General features: G+C 39.9%; 1 protein-coding gene across 3 annotated transcripts in view; it reads left to right on the top strand.

Annotated features, from left to right (window-relative positions):
* The window catches only part of NDRG3 (NDRG family member 3), a 95,662-nt gene that overhangs the window by 57,948 nt on the left and 16,947 nt on the right, over positions 1-20,767 (top strand). For all 3 annotated transcript variants that reach the window (XM_049868722.1, XM_049868724.1, XM_049868723.1), the window contains one exon: positions 2,678-2,734. In XM_049868722.1, coding sequence (XP_049724679.1) covers positions 2,678-2,734 — 57 coding nt within the window. The remainder of the gene's footprint in view (positions 1-2,677; positions 2,735-20,767) is intronic.

Genomic DNA, 20,767 nt, shown 5'->3' on the forward strand with positions numbered 1-20,767 from the left:
GAGATAGGAAATGGAGGGATGTACTAATGACTTTCAAATATATATAAACAATTCCAGGACTAAATCAGGAAGAAGATGCAATAAGGAAAAAGGCATTATATTATATCCCTTTTGCATTGAACTCATGTATGCTAAAAATAATTCACTGTTTTTAAGTTGGGAAGGAAGTCTTAAGACATTTTCTTTGGCAGAGTAGAAATATTATTAACCATGGGGTTTTAGAGTTAATAAGCAATGTTGTAAAGTTTTCCAGGGAGAAAAATAACCTAACTCATCATTCCCTGCTAAAAGATGCCTAATGTAATAATCTCATTTTTAAACAAATACCTGCCTCTAAATACTATGTTGCCATAATGTCCGTTCTAATGTACCATAGGAGATAGTCTCCAAAATAAAATAAAAAAAATTTTTTTTTTTTTTTAATACCACCACCCTATTTGTCACGTGTATGAAGAATCTTTACTCATACACAGACCATGAGATCCAATAAGTCCATATTTAGGAACTTATCAGAAGGAAATAATTAGTGGTACTTATAAAGCTTTAAATACAAGAATAATATTTTTTAAAAGTCTAAAACATAGTGTTAGACTTACTATGTCAGGTACTGTACTTAAATGGTTTTTATATATTCAAACTTTTCATTTTAGGACCGCGTAGTGAAGTGGTATCATTGTTATCTCACAAAAACATTAAATCATTTGCTGAAGGTCATACAGGTAGTAAGTCACAGAGCCAAAGTATTCAGTAAAGCATTGTTCATAAGGCAGAATAAGATAGAAACAGCCTAAGTGCCAATAATGTAGGGCTGATGCAAAAAATTATGTTACAACCATAGAATGGAATACTATGAACCCTTTACAATCATGTTATTTGGTTATTTAATAACACTTTCAAGACCCAGTTACTTTCTGCTTTGAATTTTTTGTTGATACCATGTGTTTTCATTAGTGGAACGCATACTGAATCATTGAGTGGGCTTGAATTTTTGGCAGGTACTATGGATTTTTTTCTTGCCTCATCCCACCAAGCCTACCCATAGAGTCCAGAGGGACATAAGTGTCCCAAATAACTTTTTACCAAAATCCATATTTTTCATATCAAAAACACTGATTCAACACCACCTCATACAATACCCTGTAAAAACAGTTATTTGGGTCACACGCCCAGTTTTTCCATTTCAAATTGTTATACAGGTCTCTGCCTGCATGCAGCATGTACAGTCTGTGAACAAGTGGCTTCCCAATAAACCCCAGAGGCAGAAAAATTATGTGGCCACCTTGTGTACCATGGGTCATGAAAGGGTGGAAATGAGAAAATTCAAATAATGTTAAGTAAAAACAGGCATTAAACTCTGAACTATCCCAATTTTGTTAAATACATATATCCATAAGAGGAGAGGGAAGGTAATGTTACTAGTAGTTATCTTTGGGTGGATATATTACAGGTGATTTTTACATTCTTTTTCATATTCTGTGTTTTCCTAATTTTCTATAATAGTCATATATTAATTTTATAATTATTTTAAATATTAAAATATTCCACCTGCATGCAAATGAGATTCTAATACATTTATTCCTTCCAACATTTAAGTTTTGGAGAAATGATCCATACCCTAACTTTGGATAAAATAGATTAACAAGGCTATTGCTAGATACTGTAAATTTTTTTTCTCACAGCCTCACTTATTTAAAATTTGTTCTAATTCCTATCTAGTATGTGGGTATCTAGAAATTTACCTAAACACTCTCAATAACCTGTAACAACCTAATAAAATCCTTCTAAAACATCAGAATGGCCTTTTGAATATTAAAACATGAAGGGACATTGCTTATTAATTCTAATTATCTTTAATATGTAACCTGTGGATCATTAATAACTGATATGAAGATTTCTAGACTTTTTCCTTAATCTTCTGGAACTGTGTGATCCTGCTCTGCCAGTATCCACACCTCCCTTACCTCATTGTCTCCATCCCTACCCCAACTCAGTACTTCATCTCTGATGCAAGTCCACAACAACAACAAAAAAAAGAGCATAAAACTACAGAAGAAGACTTAAGAGGAATCAGCAACATAATTTTATTTGGAAGTTTTTCTGAAAATAGAATAACAGTTTGTACATGTACAGATTGCTGCATTTATTAGTCTATAAGAGCATCATTTTCAAATGGGAAAAATTAGAAGAAAAATGTTCGTAACGCAAGAATATGCTATAAACATAGCTATTTCTTCCTACTCCCTGGAATTAAGATAGCAAAAACTGAAGGAATGAAAAAAATATTTTTTATTTCTTAGATGATTTGGGAATGGTTGTAAGTCTATCCCAATCAGCCACAAATCCAGTGTAAAAATATAGGTGGGAATGAGGTAGCAAATAGTTGTAAGTTCTAGGTCTCAAGTTTTCAAAGAAAGGATGGCCATTTCCCTAGCTGTCTGCTTCAAAGCAGTCTATATTATTACTCTAGAAAGGAGACTTCGCTTTTTTCTCCTACTTTTTTCTTGTTCTTGTGTCACTCTGAATCTACCATTTCAAGAAAATGTATGACACTGAGATTTATTTGTTTGATTTTTTTTTTGAAGGGTAACGTATCTACAATAAAATAATCCTAAGGGGACAGCTTGATGAATTTTTACATATGCTTACACCCTTGACCCGGAGTTTTTATCTTTTACAGCTCTCATGCCTGACAACCAATGTTGTGGACATTATTTTGGCTCATCACTTTGGGCAAGTAAGTGCTTATTCCATCCAAGAGAGCTTTGTATTGGCCTGTGTGCAAAGCTTTGTTTTAACTTAGGAAAGAAGGGTTACCTCAAAGTGTACCTGATCATAGTAGGTGACACTTCCAGAGCAAGCTGAGATGCATGTGGCTTCGCAAAGGCTAATCCTGCCTGAGTGCCATCTGGCTCTTGGGATTTGCAAAGATGAGAGAAGACAGCGTCTCCCCCCACTCATTCCTGTAAGCAGCATGCCATCTGTTAATGTTTGACAACATCACGTGCTTCAGCAAGCATCTTTAGAGCCATAATGAGGTCAGGGAAAGGCTTCACAGAAATAGAAACTTCAGGGAAAAAAGAAACCATGAAATGTCAGTACTAAAAGAACCTTAGAAATCATTTTGTCCAACACTTCATTGAGGAAACTGAAGCCCACAAAGAGGAAGTGACAATTATCATGTGAATAACTGTCTGGTGGGGGAGAAGACATAGTCTTTTTACGAAGGAAAAAGTGAGTTGGATGATGTCTCAGGCTGGGTTCTCTAGAAAAGCAAAACCAATGAAGAGTATATATGTATATATAGAGAGAGATTTATATCAAGGAAATGGCTTACATGGTTGTAGAGGCTGGAAAGTTCTAAGTCATGGGTCAGACATCAGGCTGGAGGCTTCTGACTCATGTAGTTGTAGGGACTGATGAACCCAAGATTGGCAGGTAAGATGGCAGGCTGCTGGCTCAAGTCCCAAGAGCCAGAGGTCAGATGATGATGAGCCAGATGCAGGATCCATAGCCAGCAAAACCCATAAGCTTTGCCAGGAACACGATATATATTGGATGTAGGCCATACCCCCAGGGAAACTCCCTTTCAACTGATTGGCTTCTCATACCAGACTTTATCATAGAGGTGATTACACTATCAGATTTCATCTTGGAGGTGATGATATCATTACATCACTGCCAAACCACTGAGAATCATGACCCAGCCAAGGTGACGCACATCCTTAACCATCACAGTCCACGTCTTCTCAACTTGGTGCCTGTATACATCTCCTTAAACCATGCATAACCTCTAGAGACAATTATAAAATCATACTTGCACCTAACATTATACAATAAACTCTCATACAACCAAAAACACACCAGTCCTGTTTACATCTTACATTTTATAAGAGAACAAAAACATTTGATGCACACATATGAAGAAAAGACACTCATAACAATTACAGTCCTCATTTCTACAGCTGGTCACGTGGTCATAGCTGTTATTTAGAACTACGTTCTTCCACCACCCATTCCATATTCCCTTTACCCTCAGCAAACACCTCAGCTGGCCGTGGCTCTTTGCCAAGTAGGGTGACTCAAACCTTCATTCCCAAAGGGTCTGAGCCATTAGTAGTCATGTCAGAATGGAGTTGCTGTAGTTTTCCATTGACTTTTATCATAAGGCTTAGTACTACTAAGAGATGTCCTAAGGGATCTCCTGTATTCCAGACATACTCTTCTTAACCTCCATTATGGAATATCAGTCTGATTTCTTCTTGTTAGTCAGGATCAATCACATCAGCCAATACAGGAACCCCCTTCTTTGCCTGTTGATCCAGAGACATAAAGAGCTCAAGGTGGCCGGGTAGCATTCTTAACTTCCAATTCAATGGAATCAGTGTTGTGTCTCCTGGTGGAGCATTCCTCCCTTTGGAAGTAAGACTTCTAGACCGACAGAGCATAAGGTTGCTGGGACAGGAAGCAAACATTTTACATGTGGGTTATTTTGGGTAATAGTGAGTGCTGCCATTCCCAGTTCCGCCCCTTGATTCCTGGACCCATGAATCCTGGCTATGGGAGAAACAGCACCATATACTGAATACTGGTTTAGAGGATATACAGCCTCCTGGAAAACATTGTCCCAACCCTACAAGGTATTGGCACCAGCTGGCACTGTAATTGTGTCTTTAGAAGGCCATTCCATCATTCTATCAAGCGAGCTGCTTCACGATGATGGGGATATGGGGAATATGGTAAGACCAGTGAATTCCATGAGCACAGGCCCACTGCTACACTTAATTTGCTGTAAAGTGAGCCACTTGATCCAAGGCACTGCTCTGTGTGATACCATGACGGTGGGTAAGGCATTCTATAAGTCCAGGGATAGTATTTTTAGCAAAAACATTGTGTGCAAGGTAGGCAAATCTGTATCCAGAGTAAGTGTCTATTCCAGTAAGAACAAACCACTGCCCTTTCCATAATGGAAACAGTCCAATGTTATCAACCTGTCACCAGGTTGCTGGCTGATCACCTCGAGGAAAGGTGCCATATTGAGGACTCAGTATTGATCTCTGCTGCTGCCAGATTGGGCACTCAGCAGTGGCTGTAGCCAAGTCGGCCTTGGTGAGTGGAAGTCCATGTTGCTAAGCCCATGCATAGCCTCTATCCCTGCCACCATGGCCACTTAGTTCATGAGCCCACTGGGCAATGATGGGAGTGGCTAGGGAAAGAAGATGCCTGGTTTCCACAGAATGTGTCATCCTATCCACTTGATTGTTAAAATCCTCCTCTGCTGAGGTCACCTTTTGCTGACCATTCACATGAGACACAAATATCTTCACTTCTTTGCCCCAACCAGAGAGGTTTGTCCATGTACCTCTTCCTCATACCACCTTGTCTCCAATTTTCCAATCATTTCATTCCAAGTCCCTGACCATTCAGCCAAACCATTGCCACATTACATGAATCAGTATACAATCACACATCTGGCCATTTCTCCTCCAGTGCAAAGTGAACAACTAGGTGTACTACCTGCAGTTCTGCCCACTGGAGGATTTACCTTCGCCAGTGTCCTTCAGGGAGGTCCCAGAAAGGGGCTGCCCCTGTCCACTTTCGAATGGTGCCTGCAAATTACACAGAGCCAGGCATAGGTTTTCTCTTCTCAGTAAACTGATCCTAAGGAACTCTCCATGAGGCCGTAGTGCAGCTGAGAGACAGAAGGTAATATGACAGGAGTGGAGACCATGAGCATTCGGGCTCTATCTCGTATATTCCACTTTCATTTAATGATGGAGTGCTGCTGTGCATGTCTAGCTTTATGGCTGTGTGGGTCAGACAACACAGTTTATGATGGGCATCTCAGGCCACATAGGACTTAGTGACACATTTTTAAGTGTTCAGTCTCTAATAATGCCTGGTAACAAGCCAAAAGCTGCTTCTCAAAAGGAGAGTAATTATCTGCAGAGAATGGCAGGACTATGCTCCACAGTCCTAGGGTCTGCGCTGTGGTTCACCAACAGGGGCCTGCCAAAGACCCCAAATAGCATCGCTATCTGCCGCCGACACTTCAAGCACCATTGGATCAGCCTGATCATATGGCCCAAGTGGCACAGCTGCATGCAACGGAGCCTGAACCTGTTCCAGAGCCTCTGTTGTTCTGGGCCCCACTCAAAACTAGCTTTTTTTTGAGCCACTTGGTAATTAGGCCAGAGCAGCACACTCACGTTAAGTATATGTTGCCTCTAAATCCAAAGAGGCCCACCAGGTGTTGTGCCTTCTTAGTTGTAGGAGGGGCCAGATGCAATAACTTGCCCTTCATTTTAGAAGGAATATCTCAACATGCCCCATTCCACTGGACCCCTAGAAATTTCACTAAGGTGAAAGGCACCTGAATTTTTGCCAGGTTAATTTCCCACCCTCTAGCACACAGAAGTGAAGTATTATAATGACGTGCAAAGACCTGGAGTTAGAAAACCAAAAGGGAAGAACACACTCAGCATTTCTCAAGCTGAAAGAACTGTAGAAAAAATTCAAGCTTTGAGTTGCAATATTGAAGGATTCTAGGGGAAAATACTGAACGATGCAGGAAGCATCAAAAGAAAGTGGAAGGAATACACAGTCACTGTACCAAAAGGGATTGGTCGACATGCAGTCATTTCAGGAGGTAGCATATCATTGAGAACTGATGGTACTGAAGGAGGAAGTCCAAGCTGCACTGAGGACACTGGCAAAAAAACAAGGCTCCAGGAACTGATGGAGTACCGATTGAGATGTTTCAACAAATGGATGCAGTGCTGGAAGTGCTCACTCATCCATGCCAAGAAATTTGGAAGATAGCTACCTGGCCAACCAACTGGAAGAGATCTGTATTTATGCCTATTCCAAAGAAAGGTGATCTAGCCAAATGCAGAAATTATCAAATAATTAATGTCATATGCAAGTAAGATTTTGCCGAAGATGATTCAAAAGCAGTTGCAGCAGTACATCGACAGGGAACTGCCAGAAATCCAAGCCGGACTCTGAAGAGGACGTGGGACCAGGGTTGTCGCTGAAGTCAGAAGGATCCTGGCTGAAAGCAGAGAATACTAGAAAGATGTTTACCTGTGTTTTATTGACATGCAAAGGTGTTCGACTGTGTGGATCATAACAAATTATGGATAACATTGTGAAGAATGGGACTCCCAGAACACTTAATAGTGCTCATGCAGAACCTGTACTTAGAAAAAGAGGCAGTCATTTGAACAGAACAAAGGGATACTGTGTGATTTAAAGTCAAGAAAGGTGTGTATCAGGGTTGTATCCCTTCACCGTATTTATTCAATCTGAGCAAATAATCTGAGAGGATAGACTATATGAAGAGGAATGGGACATCAGGATTGGAGGAAGAGTCATTAACAACTTGCATTATGGAGATGACAGAACCTAGCTTGCTGAAAGTGAAGAGGACTTGAAGCACTTACTGATGAAGATCAAAGACTACAGCCTTCAGTATGGATTACATGTTAATATAAAAAAAGAAAAAAATTTTTTTTTTCTTTTTTTTTAAGGAAAACAAAAATCCTCACTACTGGACCAATAAGCAGCACCATGATAAATGGAGAAAAGATTGAAGAAAAGATTCTTTTTACTTGATCAGCAATCAACGCCCATGGAAGCAGCAGTCAAGATATCAAATGATGCACTACACTGGGCAAACCTGCTGCAAAAGATCTCTGTGAAGTGTTAAAAAGCAAAGCTATCCCTTTTAGGACTAAGGTGTACCTGACCCAAGCCATGGTGTTTTCAATTGTCTCGTATGCATTTGAAAGTTGGACAGTGAAGAAGGAAGACTAGAGAAGAATTGGCTCCTTTGGGTTATGGTGTCAATGAAGAATATTGAATATACCATGGACTGCCGAAAGAACAAACAAATCTGTCTTGGAAGAAGTACAACCAGAATGCTCCTTAGAAGCGAGGATGAGATTTCGTCCCATATACTTTAGACGTGTTATCAGAAAGGACCAGTCCCTGGAGAAGGGCATCATGCTTGGTAAAATAAAGCGTCAGCGAAAAAGAGGAAGACCCTTAACAAAATGGATTGACACAGTGGCTGTAACAATGGGCTCAGGTATAACAATGATCCTGAGGATGGTGCAAGACTGGGCACTGCTTCATTCTATTGTACATAGGGTCACTATAAGTCAGAACCAACTTGATGGCACTGAACAACAACAACAGGATGCAGATGTTTTACCAATGAGTGCAGAGGCATTGATGCTTCTTCCTTACTAGGTCCAGTCAGCATAATGTCATCAATGTAACGGGCCAGTGTGATGTCTTATGGAAGGGAAAGGTGATCAAGGTTCCTGCAGAATATATTATGACATAGGGCTGGAAAATTGATATACCCGTGACCTAGAACAGTAAAGGTGTATTGCTGTCCTTGCCAGCTGAATGCAAACTGCTTCTGGTGGTCCTTTGAAACAGGTATGGAGAAAAAGGCATTGGCCAGATCAGTAGCTGCATACTAGATACCAAGAGATGTATTAATCTGGCCAGGCAAGGAAACCACATCTGGAACAGCAGCTGCAATTGGAGTCACCACCTGGTTAAGTTTATAGTAATCCACTGTTATTCTCCAAGATCCATCTGTTTTTTGCACATGCCAAATATGCTAGTTGAATGGGGAAGTGGTGGTAATCACTACCCCTTCATCCTTCAAGAACTTGATTTTGGCAGTAATATCTGCAGTCCCTCCAGGAGTGTGGAATTGCTTTTAGTTTATTATTTTCCTAGGTAGGAGCATTTCTAATGGCCTCCACTTGGCTTATCCTACCGTAATAGCCTTTTCTTCACTTGTCCAGGATCCAGTGTGGAGGTTCTGTTAGTTGCTGAGTATATGTATTCCAATTATGCATTCAGGAACTGGGGAAGTCACTACAGGGTGGGTTTGGGGACCCACTGTGAGATAAACCTGAGCTAAGACTCTGTGAATAACCTGACCTTCGTATGCTCCTCACTCTATCTGGTGGGCCACAGTAACATTTTGGTCACCTGGAATTAGTGTCAGTTCAGAGCCAGTGTCCAGTAATCCTGGAAAAGTCTGTTTATTTCCTTTTTCCCAGTGAACAATCACTCTTGTAACAGTCCGTTGATCCCTTTTATGGAATATGGGGAGGAAAGATTAACAGTATAAATTTTTGACAGTGTAGTGGGGTCCTTGCTCAAGGGACTTGGCTTCCCTTTCATTCAAGGGGTTGTGGGTCTGTAAACTGGCTCAAGTCTGGGAATTGATTGAGGGGCTGTGACACTTTTCTGACGATTCAAGTTAAAGTGCCATCATTTGACTTAGAATTCTTCACTTATACAGATCAAGTAAATAGTAGATTTCCCATCTGTTTCACCCCCAGGGACACCATGACCGCGTAGCCAACGCCATAAGTCCATAAGAGTCAGGCTATTCTGATTACTGTTTTGACTTTGCTGTTCATTCCAGTAACCATGCCCACCTTGTCTTTGTGAATTGAGTGCTACCAGTTGGCCCCTACCACCACAGGGTATGATCAGCCCCACTGCAGTTAAATGTGTTAATTCAGAAGGGGCAGTTCCCGCCATCAAATCTGACTTGCATAAAGTAGCAATCACAGCTGTCTTCAGGAATGCTGGGTCTCCCTTCACAATTTTATTCCTCACCGTTGTGGTAAAATATGTATCCTCTGGTCACTTTATGTGTGGGTCTGTGGGTCTAACCTGATAAATCCATTCTAACATGCCAATTTCTCTGAGCCTTTGGATACCTTCTTCTGCAGTATACCAAGGCAGGTCTGGAACTTCAACTTGATTTAACGTAAGCCACCACATAATCCATGCTTCAGTGACTAAACCAAATAAATTGTTAAATCCTTTCCTAACCTCTCAAGCTGAAACATTGAATAAAGAATCTGTGCTTAGTGGACCCATATTAATAAATTCAGACTGACTCAACTATATGTTCCTTGCACCATCTTCCTACACCTTTAACAGCTATTCCCACACATATTCTCCAGGTTTCTGTTTGTACATATTAGAAAACTCAAGCAGTTCTTTTGGAGTGTAGTGTACCTCCTCCTGGATCATACTTTGTACTTTACCTTTTGGGGCTTACTGAGACTTTAGTTTTAGGTCTAGCAGCAAAAGTGGGTGGTAGGTATGTGTTCTGAGGGCATTTAGTGACGTCTGGTAAGGCATCTGGCAAAGGATCTTGAGACACAAATAGGTTAATCTCATCATGTGGGGATGGAGGGGGCTAATGGTTTTGTTGGCAGGAGTGGTTCAATAGAATTTAGGGACTCAGTGCCCCAAGTTTTTCTGATTATCTGCCCTTATGCCCCATCTTATATTTCATGATCCCATTTCTCCCCAATCAATGCCCTCACTTTAATTTCAGACACCGTTTGAAGTTGGGAATTCCATTGGTGTTGTAATTCAGCCACTGTTCCGATAAGACTCTGGGTTTGGTTTTTGACAAATCAGCTCTGTGGCTATAAAAAATAAGGCTTTCTTTCAGGACACAAGTGGCAACTTTGAGATCATTTATGTGGCACTTGAGCTTTGACTCTGAAGCCGTAAATGCATTTCTTTCTTTCACCACTTTGTCTAGTGAAAGTAGGACCACCAACCAACTTCCTTATACTTCTAACTATGACAGAATTGTAGAATAATATTGTAGAATAATATCAAACATACTATCACGCAAAGCCTCGCCTCTCACTGATACTCCATCTGTTGGTGATATTTTGCCACCTCATGCCATGGATTAGCAGTGCCCACCATATTACTGGAAGTAGAGTCATCAGAATTTTTAAGACTAACCACATTTCAGAACCAGTTTAGAAACTTCATACTGAAAATTTTCTTTTTCTAAAACCACTCTTGGTACCAAATGTCTTAGGGTGGGTTCTCTAGAGAACCAAAACCAGTGAAGCATGAGTATGTGTGTAGAGGGATTTATATTAAGGAAATGGCTTACTCGGTTGTAGAGGCTGGAAAGTCTCAAATCTGTGGATAAGGAATCAAGCTGGTGGCTTCTCCTGACTCAGGTAGTTTCAGGGGCTCACAAACCCAAGATCGGCAGGTCAGACGGCAGGATACTGACTCACGGGCTGCAGAGGCTGATGAATCTGAGATCAACAGGTAAGATGGCAGGCTGCTGGCACAAGTCCCAAGAACTGGAGGTCAGATGATAACGAGCCAGATACAGGATCCAGATTTAGCAGTAACCTGAAAGCTTGCCAGAGTGTCCATGTATATTGGATGCAGGCCACACCCCCAAAGAAACTCCCTTTCAACTAATTGGCTACTCATAGCAGATCTCATCATGGAGGTTATTACATCATTACATAACTGCCAAACTATATGATAACTTCCAAACTGCTGAGAATCATGGCCCAGACATATTGACCCACAACTTTAACCATCACAGATGACCTATCTGGCAGCAATGGAATAAATAAGCAGTGAGGTCAGAGAGCCATGATTTGTCTGTTGTGGGGAGATTAGAACAATACAAATAGGGATGATGTGTGCTCTACTGCAATCTGTGAAGTTAATTTTAAATATTATTTGAAGGAAAATGGTAGGTGGGAATAAAACTAGCAGTTAGTGGACACTGATTATATGCTAGGCACTGTGATAAGTACATCAGATGCACAATCTCAGTTTTCACATGGTACTATTAGCCTTATTTTCAGATGGGGAAACTGAGGGGTCAGAGAGGCAATGTAACTTGTCACACATATCCAGACAGTAAGTGGCAGAGCTGACATTTGAATCAAGGTTAAGCTAACCTCAAAGTTGTTCTTTTATTTAGATTACATTTTTATCAAAGTTAATTATATATATTTAAAAAGTACAAAAGTTCTGTAGGGCTTGTTAGAAAGAATCTGCCACCCATCCCATTTGCCACTTCTGAGAGGCAACCACTTTTGACTCGCAAGTGAGTCTTTTGGGTTTTTACCTTCACATCACTTTCTTTAGATATAATTTACATATAGTAAAATGCACAGATCATAAGTGTATCTCAGTGGCCTTTTACATGTGTATACTCTCCTGTAGCCAAATCAAGATATAGAACATTTCCATCATCGTAACAGGATTCCTCGTTCCGTTTGCTATTCACTAATCCCCCAAGTTACTCAGTGTTCTCTTACCTCTAGATTAGTTTTGGTTGTACTTGAACTTCACGTAAGTAGAATCGCACAGTGTGCACTCTTCTGAGTCTCTCTTCTTAACCTAGTGCCTTCGAGATTCATCCACGTCATCTCATGTTTCAGGAGTTCATCCTTTTATTGCTGTGCTGTAGTCCATCTTAGCAATGACACCAACAATTACCTATTCTCCGATGAATGAACATTGGAGTTGTTTATGAATAAAGGTGCTATAAACATTATTGTCATTATCCTTGAGATAATTGCTGGTGTCATTACTAAGATGGACTACAACACAGCAATAAATAAATAAAGGTTATGGAAGCTCCTTGGAAACTCTGTGGGGCAGCTCTACTCTGTCCTCTAGGGTCGCTATGAGTCAGAATTGACTCGACGGCTGTGGGTTTGTTAGTGGGTTAAACATTCTTATACATGTCTTTTTGGACATAGGCACTCAATTCTCTTTCCCTCTATCTCTCTAAATATGCTTATATTTCCACTTGTTGATTTTTCAGTTGTGGGCATTATCTGTCAACTTTCTGTTGTAGAAAACAACTTGTCTCTCTCTTACACACACATACTTCATGCTTGTTACATATATTTGTATTTCCCACCACCCAGTCCTTCCAATATAGTTATAATTTGGATTAGATCAATTTCCAGCATTTACTGACATGACTATGTAAATATTTTTTCATAGCTGATACCTATTTTTTCTTTTCTGTACAACATTTTGTGTTCTCTTGAGTTAATAATTGTCTTGTTTTTTATGTTTGTTTTGTTTATATTAGTTGCTTGCTGTTCTATGTATTATCAACGATTCCACCACCAAACTTTCCTCTGGTGTATAAATCTCCTGGTTAATACATTTGAACACATTAGGTATTCTATTAGTTTCAGTTTATTGAAGAAGTCTGTCCCTCAGCATTCTCATTTTGTTGTAGTCTGGACTGATTATCTTCTTTGTCTCTTGTACTGCAGTAGCTCTTCATCATTTTCCTGGGAATACTCTTTGTTCTCTTTTCTGTTGGCTTTCCTATTTCCTAGATCCCCCATCATCTTTCTTGGTTCACTCCCTTGTTTTAGTAGGATGTATCTCCTAATAATAATGCATGTCTAAAAATGTCTTTTACTTTAAAACTTATGTGATAGTTAGGCTGGGTATAGAAGCTAGATTGGAAATATTTTTGCCTCAGAATTATAGAAGCGTTGTTCTGCTTACTTCCAGCTTCTGATTCTTAGTTGTTTGTATAAAACCAGCTTTCTCTTTAGAAGTATCTAGAATATATTGTTTATCCTGATTATTGTTAAGTTCTATCATGATGTGCCTTGGTAAGTGTTTTCTTCCATGTGTTGAGCATTCAAAGGGACCTTAAAATCTGGAAACTCGTGTCCTCTAGTTCTAAAATCTTTTCTTGAATTATATCATTCATTTCTTACCCTATTTTTCTTTGTCTTTTACCTCCTATTATTTGGACTTTGGATCTCCTGGCTTCATGATCTAATTGTCTTTTTTTCTCATATTTTCCATTTGTATGTCTTTTGCTCTACTTTTGGATAGATTTTCTCACGTTTGCCTTCCAACTTTTTTATTAATTTTCTGCTATCAGCTATTTTTAAGTTCCGAGATTTTTTCTTTTTCTTTTTTTTTTGCTCTTAGACTCTTTAATGGCATCCTATTCATTTTGATGGATGCAATATCTTACTCTTGTTGTCAGGTGCCGTTGAGTTGGTTCTGACTCATAGCGACCCTGTGTACAACAAAATGAAATACTTCCCAGTCCTACTTCATCCTCACAATTGTTGCTGTGTTTGAGCCCATCGTTGCAGCTACTGGGTCAGTCCATCTCACTGAGGGTCTTCCTATTTTTTGCTGACCTTCTACCTTAGCAAGCATGGTGTCCTTCTCCAGAGACTGGTCCCTTCTGATAACATGTCCAAAGTACTTGAGACGGAGTCTCACCATTCTCGCTTTCAAGGAGCACACTGGCTGTATTTCATCCAAGACAGATTTTTTCGTTCTTCTGGCAGCCCCTGGTATATTTGGTATTCTTCGCCAACACCATAATTCAAAGGCATCAATTCTTCGATCTTCTTTATTCATTATCGAGCTTTCGCATGCATATGAGGTGATTGAAAACACCATGGCTTAGATCAGGCACATCTTAGTCCTTAAAGTGACATCTTTGCTCTTCAACACTTTAAAGAAGTCTTTTGTAGCAGATTTCCCAATGCAGTACTTTGTTTGATCTCTCGACTGCTGGCTTCCATGGGCATTGATTGTGGATCCAAGTAAAATGAAACCCTTGACAATGTCGATCTTTTCTCCTTTTATCATGGTGTTGAATACTGGTCCAACTGTCAAGATTTTTGTTTTCTTTATGTTGAGGTGTAATCCATACTGAAAGCTGTGGCTTTTGATCTTCATCAGTAAGTGCTTCAAGTCCTCTTTACAGGACTTCCCTCTTTACAGCAAGCAGAGCTGTGGCATCTGCATATCACAGGTTGTTAATGAGTCTTCCTCTGATTCTGATGCCATGTTCTTCTTCATATAGTCCAGCTTCTTGTATTATTTGCTGAGCATACACATTGAATAAGTATGGTGAAAGGATACAGCCTTGAAGCACAGCTTTCCTGGCTTTAAACCATGCAGGATCCCCTTGTTCTGTTCAAATAACTGCTTCTTCATCTATGTACAGGTTCCACATGAGCACAACTAAGTGTTCTGGAATTCCCATTCTTCACAATGTTATCCTTAAATTGTTATGATCCACACAGTTGAATGCCTTTGCATAGTCAGTAAAACACAGGTAAACATCTTTCTGGTATTCTCTGCTTTTAGCCAAGATCCATCTAACAGTGATATCCCTGGTTCCACATCCTCTTCTGAACCTGGCTTGAATTTCTGGCAGTTCCCTATTGATGTACTGCTACAACCATTTTTGAATTATGTTCAGCAAAATTTTTCTTGTGTGTCAGAATAATATTGTCTGATAATTTCTGCATTCTGTTGAATCACTTTTCTTTGGAATGAGCACAAGTTTTGATCTCTTCCAGTCAGCTGGTCAGGTAGTTAGCTGTCTTCCAAATTTCTTGGCATAGATGAGTGAGCACCACCAGTGCTTCAACTTCTGCAGTCTGAAATTGATCAAACATGCCATCGAGATGCATTGATAATTACTGATGATTGGAATGTGAAAGCTGAAAACAAAGAAGGGTCGGTTGTTGGAGAATGTGGCCTTGGTGATAGAAACAACACTGGAGATTGCGTGATAGAATATTGCAAGACCAACAACTTACTTACTGCAAATACCTTTTTTCAACAACATAAATGGCAACTACACACGTGGACCTCACCGAATGGAAAACACAGGAATCAAATTGACTACATATGTGGAAAGAGATGATGGAAAAGCTCAATATCATCCATTAGAACAAGGCCAGGGACCGACTGCAGAACAGACCACCAATTGCTCACATGCAGTCCACAAGAGCCAAAGTATGAACTTGAGTATATGCTGCCTGAATTTAGAGACCATCTCAAGAATAGATTTGACACATTGAACACTAATAACCAAAGATCAGATGAGTTGTGGGATGACATCAGTGACATCATACATGAAGAAAGCAAAAGGTCATTAAAAACAAAGAAAAGACCAAAATAGATGTCAGAAGACACTCTGAAACTTGCTGTTGAACATAGAGTAGCTAAAGCAAATGGAAGAAATGATGAAGTAGAAGAGCTGAACAGAAGATTTCAAAGGGCGGCTTGAGAAGACAAAAGCAAAGTATTATAGTGAAATGTGCAGAGACCTTGAGTCAGAAAACCAAAAGGGAAGAACACTTTCAGGATTTCTCAAGCTGAAAGAACTAAAGAAAAAATTCAACCCTCAAGTTGAAATTTTGAAGGATTCTTTGGGCAAAATATTGAATGACGCAGGAAGCATCAAAAGAAGATGAAAGTCAGTGTACCAAAAAAAACTGGTCAATGTTCAACCGTTTCAGGAAGTAGCATAGGATCAAGAACTAATGGTATTGAAGGAAGAAGTCCAAGCTGCACTACAATATCTTAATGTGTGGTAATACTAATATTTCCCAGATTTTTTTCTCTATTGCTTCCAAATTGGTTTGTTTCGTGTATTGATCTCTGTCTTTCTCATTAAATGTTGTGCCAGTTAACAATTTGTCTCTAAGTCCCAAATCCACCCTTCTTTGTCCCGCTTTGCAGCACTGGAACTCGATTTGTAAAGCTTTCTCCTTTGCCAGCTGACTCAGTGTTAGAATTTGTAACACTGCAAGAGGGACACTGCAAGATGACTGATGTAGGAAGGCACTTCACTTTCCAGTTTTAGTCCTTTTAAAAAAAAATTTAGTGCAGGAGTTAGTGGCTCAGTGTGCAGAAGGACGGTAATGCTCATCTCAGCTGCCTTTAGGTCATGCTTTCTGCATCCCGTGGACTGTTTCTACAGGGTCCATTCAGGAAACAGAGACCGCACCAGTATTTTGAGCAGAGAAAGTTAATATAAAATGTTGTCAACTAGAAGAAGGTGATTAACTTCTCAAAGGGGTAAAAGAGGACTCTGAGGGGTCTAGAAATAGCAGGGGCAAAAAGAAAATAAGCAGCTAGTATCTCCATGCTGAGGGAGAGTGGACACTAAGGAATGAAGGACTTAATTAAGCCCCAAGGCTGAGATTCAATCCTCTTTGAAGAGGTGTGCCTTCCACAGAAAACACACAGCCTGCCAAACTTACCAGTGGGCGAGACCCATAGCTGGTCATAGAGCTGCTTACCAGGTAGAGGAGATAGTCGCCTAAAAGAAGGTTAGAACTATTGCAGAAGCTACATTTCTGTGGGTAGGGTAAGCATGAGCTAAGGGTACAAGTGGTACTGGCCTGAGGGTTTCTCACACACTGAGCCACTGGCTCCTGTGCTAAATTAAAATTTTAAAAAAAGGAGGACTAGCAAAAGAGAAATGTTTATACAGCACAGCTTCAATTTCACAAAGAAGAGTGGATTTGAGATTGATAAACCATAAATTGATAACTGGCACAGGGATTTTCCCCAAATGGCCAGTGATCCTTGGCTGTCTACTCATTTTTAATAAGGCCTAAAAGGCCAATAGAGCTGTGCGTAACAGGTGAGCTTATCACTGTTAGTGATCACACTGGGCAGTTTCCTTGGAAACTGCTGATGTCAACATCTTTAGATCTTTTCTCTGAAGATGGTTGGGTTTCCTGGAGAAACTCCAAGGTACACACCAGTCATTAATGTTAGTATTCTTAGAGCCAAATGCAGAAAAAAATTAAGGGCTTCAGCATTCTTGCACAAAATACTCCTGTCTTAGGTTCTAGGGCTTCCATAACAAAATGCCACAAAGTGGGTGGTTTTCAGGGCAGAAATTTATTTTCTCACAGTTCTGGAGGCTAGGAATCTGAATCGGTGTTGGCAGGGCTGTGCTTTCTCTGTCTTTGTCTCTGTCTCTCTCTCTCTCTCTCCCCTGATGTGGTCTCTGGAGGAAGATTCTTGTCTGTTTTCAGTTTCTGTAGCCCCTGATATTTCTTGGCCTTCTTTGGCTTATAGATTCTCACGTGGTGTCTTAACTGTGTTTCTGTGTCCATACTCCCCTTTATAAAACACCAGTCAGAAGGGATTAGGTTCAGGAACCATTCTACTTTGGTATGACCTCATTAACTCAACAAAAGAAACTCTATTTCCAAATAGGGTCCCATTCAAAGATACAGGAGTTAGGACTTCAACATATGTTTTGGGGGATTCAGTTTAATCCATAACACTTCTTGTTTTCATTGTGGTATATCTACCGCCACATAGACCTGAAATCCAGAACACTTAATTGTGCTCATGAGGATCCTGTATATAGATCAAGAGGCAGTTATTCGAACAGAACAAGGGATACTGTATGTTTTAAGGTTAGGAAAGGTGTGTGTCAGGGTTGTATCTTTTCACTATACCTATTCAACCTGTATGATGAGCAAATAATCCAAGAAGCTCGGCTATATGAGGAAGAATGCAGCAACAGGATTGGAGGAAGACTCATTAACAACCTGCATTATGCTGATGACACAACCTTGCTTGCTGAAAGTGAAGAGGACTTGAAGCACTTACTTATGAAGCTCAAAGACCACAGCTTTCAGTATGGATTACACCTCAACATAAAGACAACAAAAATCCTCACAACTGGACCAATAAGCAACATCATGATAAATGGAGAAAAGATTGACATTGTCAAGGATTTCATTTGATTTGGATCCACAATCAAGGCCCATGGAAGTAGCAGTCAAGAAATCAAAAGATGCATTGCATTGGGCAAATCTGCTGCAAAAGACCTCTATTTTTTTTTTTTTTTAATTTTTATTGTACTTTAAGTGAAAGTTTACAAATCAAGTCAGTCTCTCATGCAAAAATTTGTATACACATTGCTATGTACTCCTAGTTGTTCTCCCCTCAATGAGACAGCACACTCCTTCCCTCCACTCTCTGTTTTCATGTCCATTCAGTCAGCTTCTGACCCCCTCTGCCATCTCATCTCGCCTCCAGACAGGAGCTGCCCACACAGTCTCATGTGTCTACTTGATCCAAGAAGGTCACTTCACCAGTATCATTTTCTATCCCATAGTGCAGTCCAATCCCTGTCTGAAGACTTGGCTTTGGGAATGGTTCCTGTCTTGGGCTGACAGAAGGTCTGGGGACCATGACCTCCAGGCTCCTTCCAGTTTCAGTCAGACCATTAAGTCTGGTCTGCAAAAGACCCCTTTAAAGTGTTTAAAAGCAAAGATGTCACCTTGAAGGCTAAGGTGTGCCTGACCCAAGCGATGGTGTAGCTCTTGGTCTGAGTACAGGTTCCTCATGAACACAACTAAGTGTTCTGAAATTTCCATTCTTCACAATGTAATCCATAATTTGTTATGATCCACGTAGTCAAATGCCTTTGCATAGTCAATGAAATACAGGTAAACATCTTCCTGATATTCTCTACTTTCAGCCAGGATCCATCTGACATCAGCCACGTCTTGTTCTGAATCTGGCTTGGATTTCTGGCAGTTTCCTGTCAATGTACTGCTGCAACTGCTTTTGAATCATCTTCAGCAAAATTTTACTTGTTTGTGACATGAATTATTTGATAATTTCTGCATTCAGTTGGGTTGCCTTTCTTTGGAATAGGCATAAATATGAATCTCTTCCAGTCAGTTGGCCAGGTAGCTGTCTTCCAAATTTCTTGGCATAGAAGAGTGAGCAGTTCATGTTTATTAAAACATCTCAGTTGGTATTCTGTCAATTCCTGGAGGCTTGTTTTTTTTGCCAGTGTCTTCAGTGCAGCTTGGACTTCTTCCTTTAGCACCATTGGTTCTCGATCGTATGCTACCTTCTGAAATGGTTGAACTGTCGACCAGTTCTTTTTGGTATAAACCTGTTGCTGTCGAGTCAATTCCGACTCATAGCAACCATATAGCACAGAGTAGAACTGGCCCATTGAGTTTCCAAGGAGCACCTAGTGGATTCAAACTGCCGACCTTCTGGTTAGCAGCTGTAGCACTTGACCGCTACACCACCAGGGTTTCCTCTTTTTGGTATAGTGACTCTGTATTCTCTCCATCTTCTTTTGATGCTTCTTGCATTGTTTAATATTTTCCCCCTACAATCCTTCAATATTGCAACTTGAGGCTTGGATTTTTTCTGCAGTTCTTTCAGCTTGAGAAATGCCGAGCATGTTGTTCCCTTTTGGTTTTCTAAATCCAGGTCTTTGCATGTGTCATTATAATACTTTTCTTTGTCTCCTTGAGCTACCCTTTGAAATCTTTTGTTTAGCTCTTTTACTTCATCATTTCTTCTGTTTGCTTTAGCTACTGTAGTTCAAGACCACATTTCAGAGTGTCTTCTGACATCTATTTTTCTTTCTTTTCTGTCTTTTTAATGATCTCTTGCTTTCTTCATGTATGGTGTCCTTGATGTCATTCCACAGCTCATCTGCTTTTCAGTCATTTGTGTTCAACATGCCAAATGTATTCTTTCAATATGGTGCATTACCTTGATTTCCATATTTTGACCAACCTTGCATTTCTGAGATAGATCCCACTTGGTCTAGCTCTATAATCCTTTTACATGTTGTTGGATTTGGTATGCTAGTATTTTTTGAGGATTTTTGCATTCATAAGGGGTATTGATCTGTAGTTTTGTTATGATGTCTTTGTCTGGTTTTGATATTAAAGTACAACTTGGCGTCATAGAATGAGTTAGGAAGTGTTCTCTTCTGTTTTTTTTATTGGAGTTTGTGAGAGATTGGTGTTAATTTTTCTTTAAATGCTTAGCAGAATTCACTAGGTTATGTATTTGAAATCTTAATATAGGAGTTTACAGCTATAAATTTCCCTCTAAACATTGCTTTAACTGCGTTCTGTAAGTTTATTTTCATTCATATCAAATTTCTCCTGTGATTTTTTTCTTGGACCTATTGCATTTAATTCCAGAAAGATGTTTACCTGGGTTGTATTGACTGTGCAAAGGCATTCAACTGTGTGGATCATAACAAATTATGAATAACATTGCAAAGAATGAGAATTCCAGGACACTTCGTTGTGTTCATGAGGAACCTGTACATAGATCA

Source organism: Elephas maximus, chromosome 25 (assembly GCF_024166365.1).
Source record: "Elephas maximus indicus isolate mEleMax1 chromosome 25, mEleMax1 primary haplotype, whole genome shotgun sequence".
NCBI classification, from domain to species: Eukaryota; Metazoa; Chordata; class Mammalia; order Proboscidea; family Elephantidae; genus Elephas; species Elephas maximus.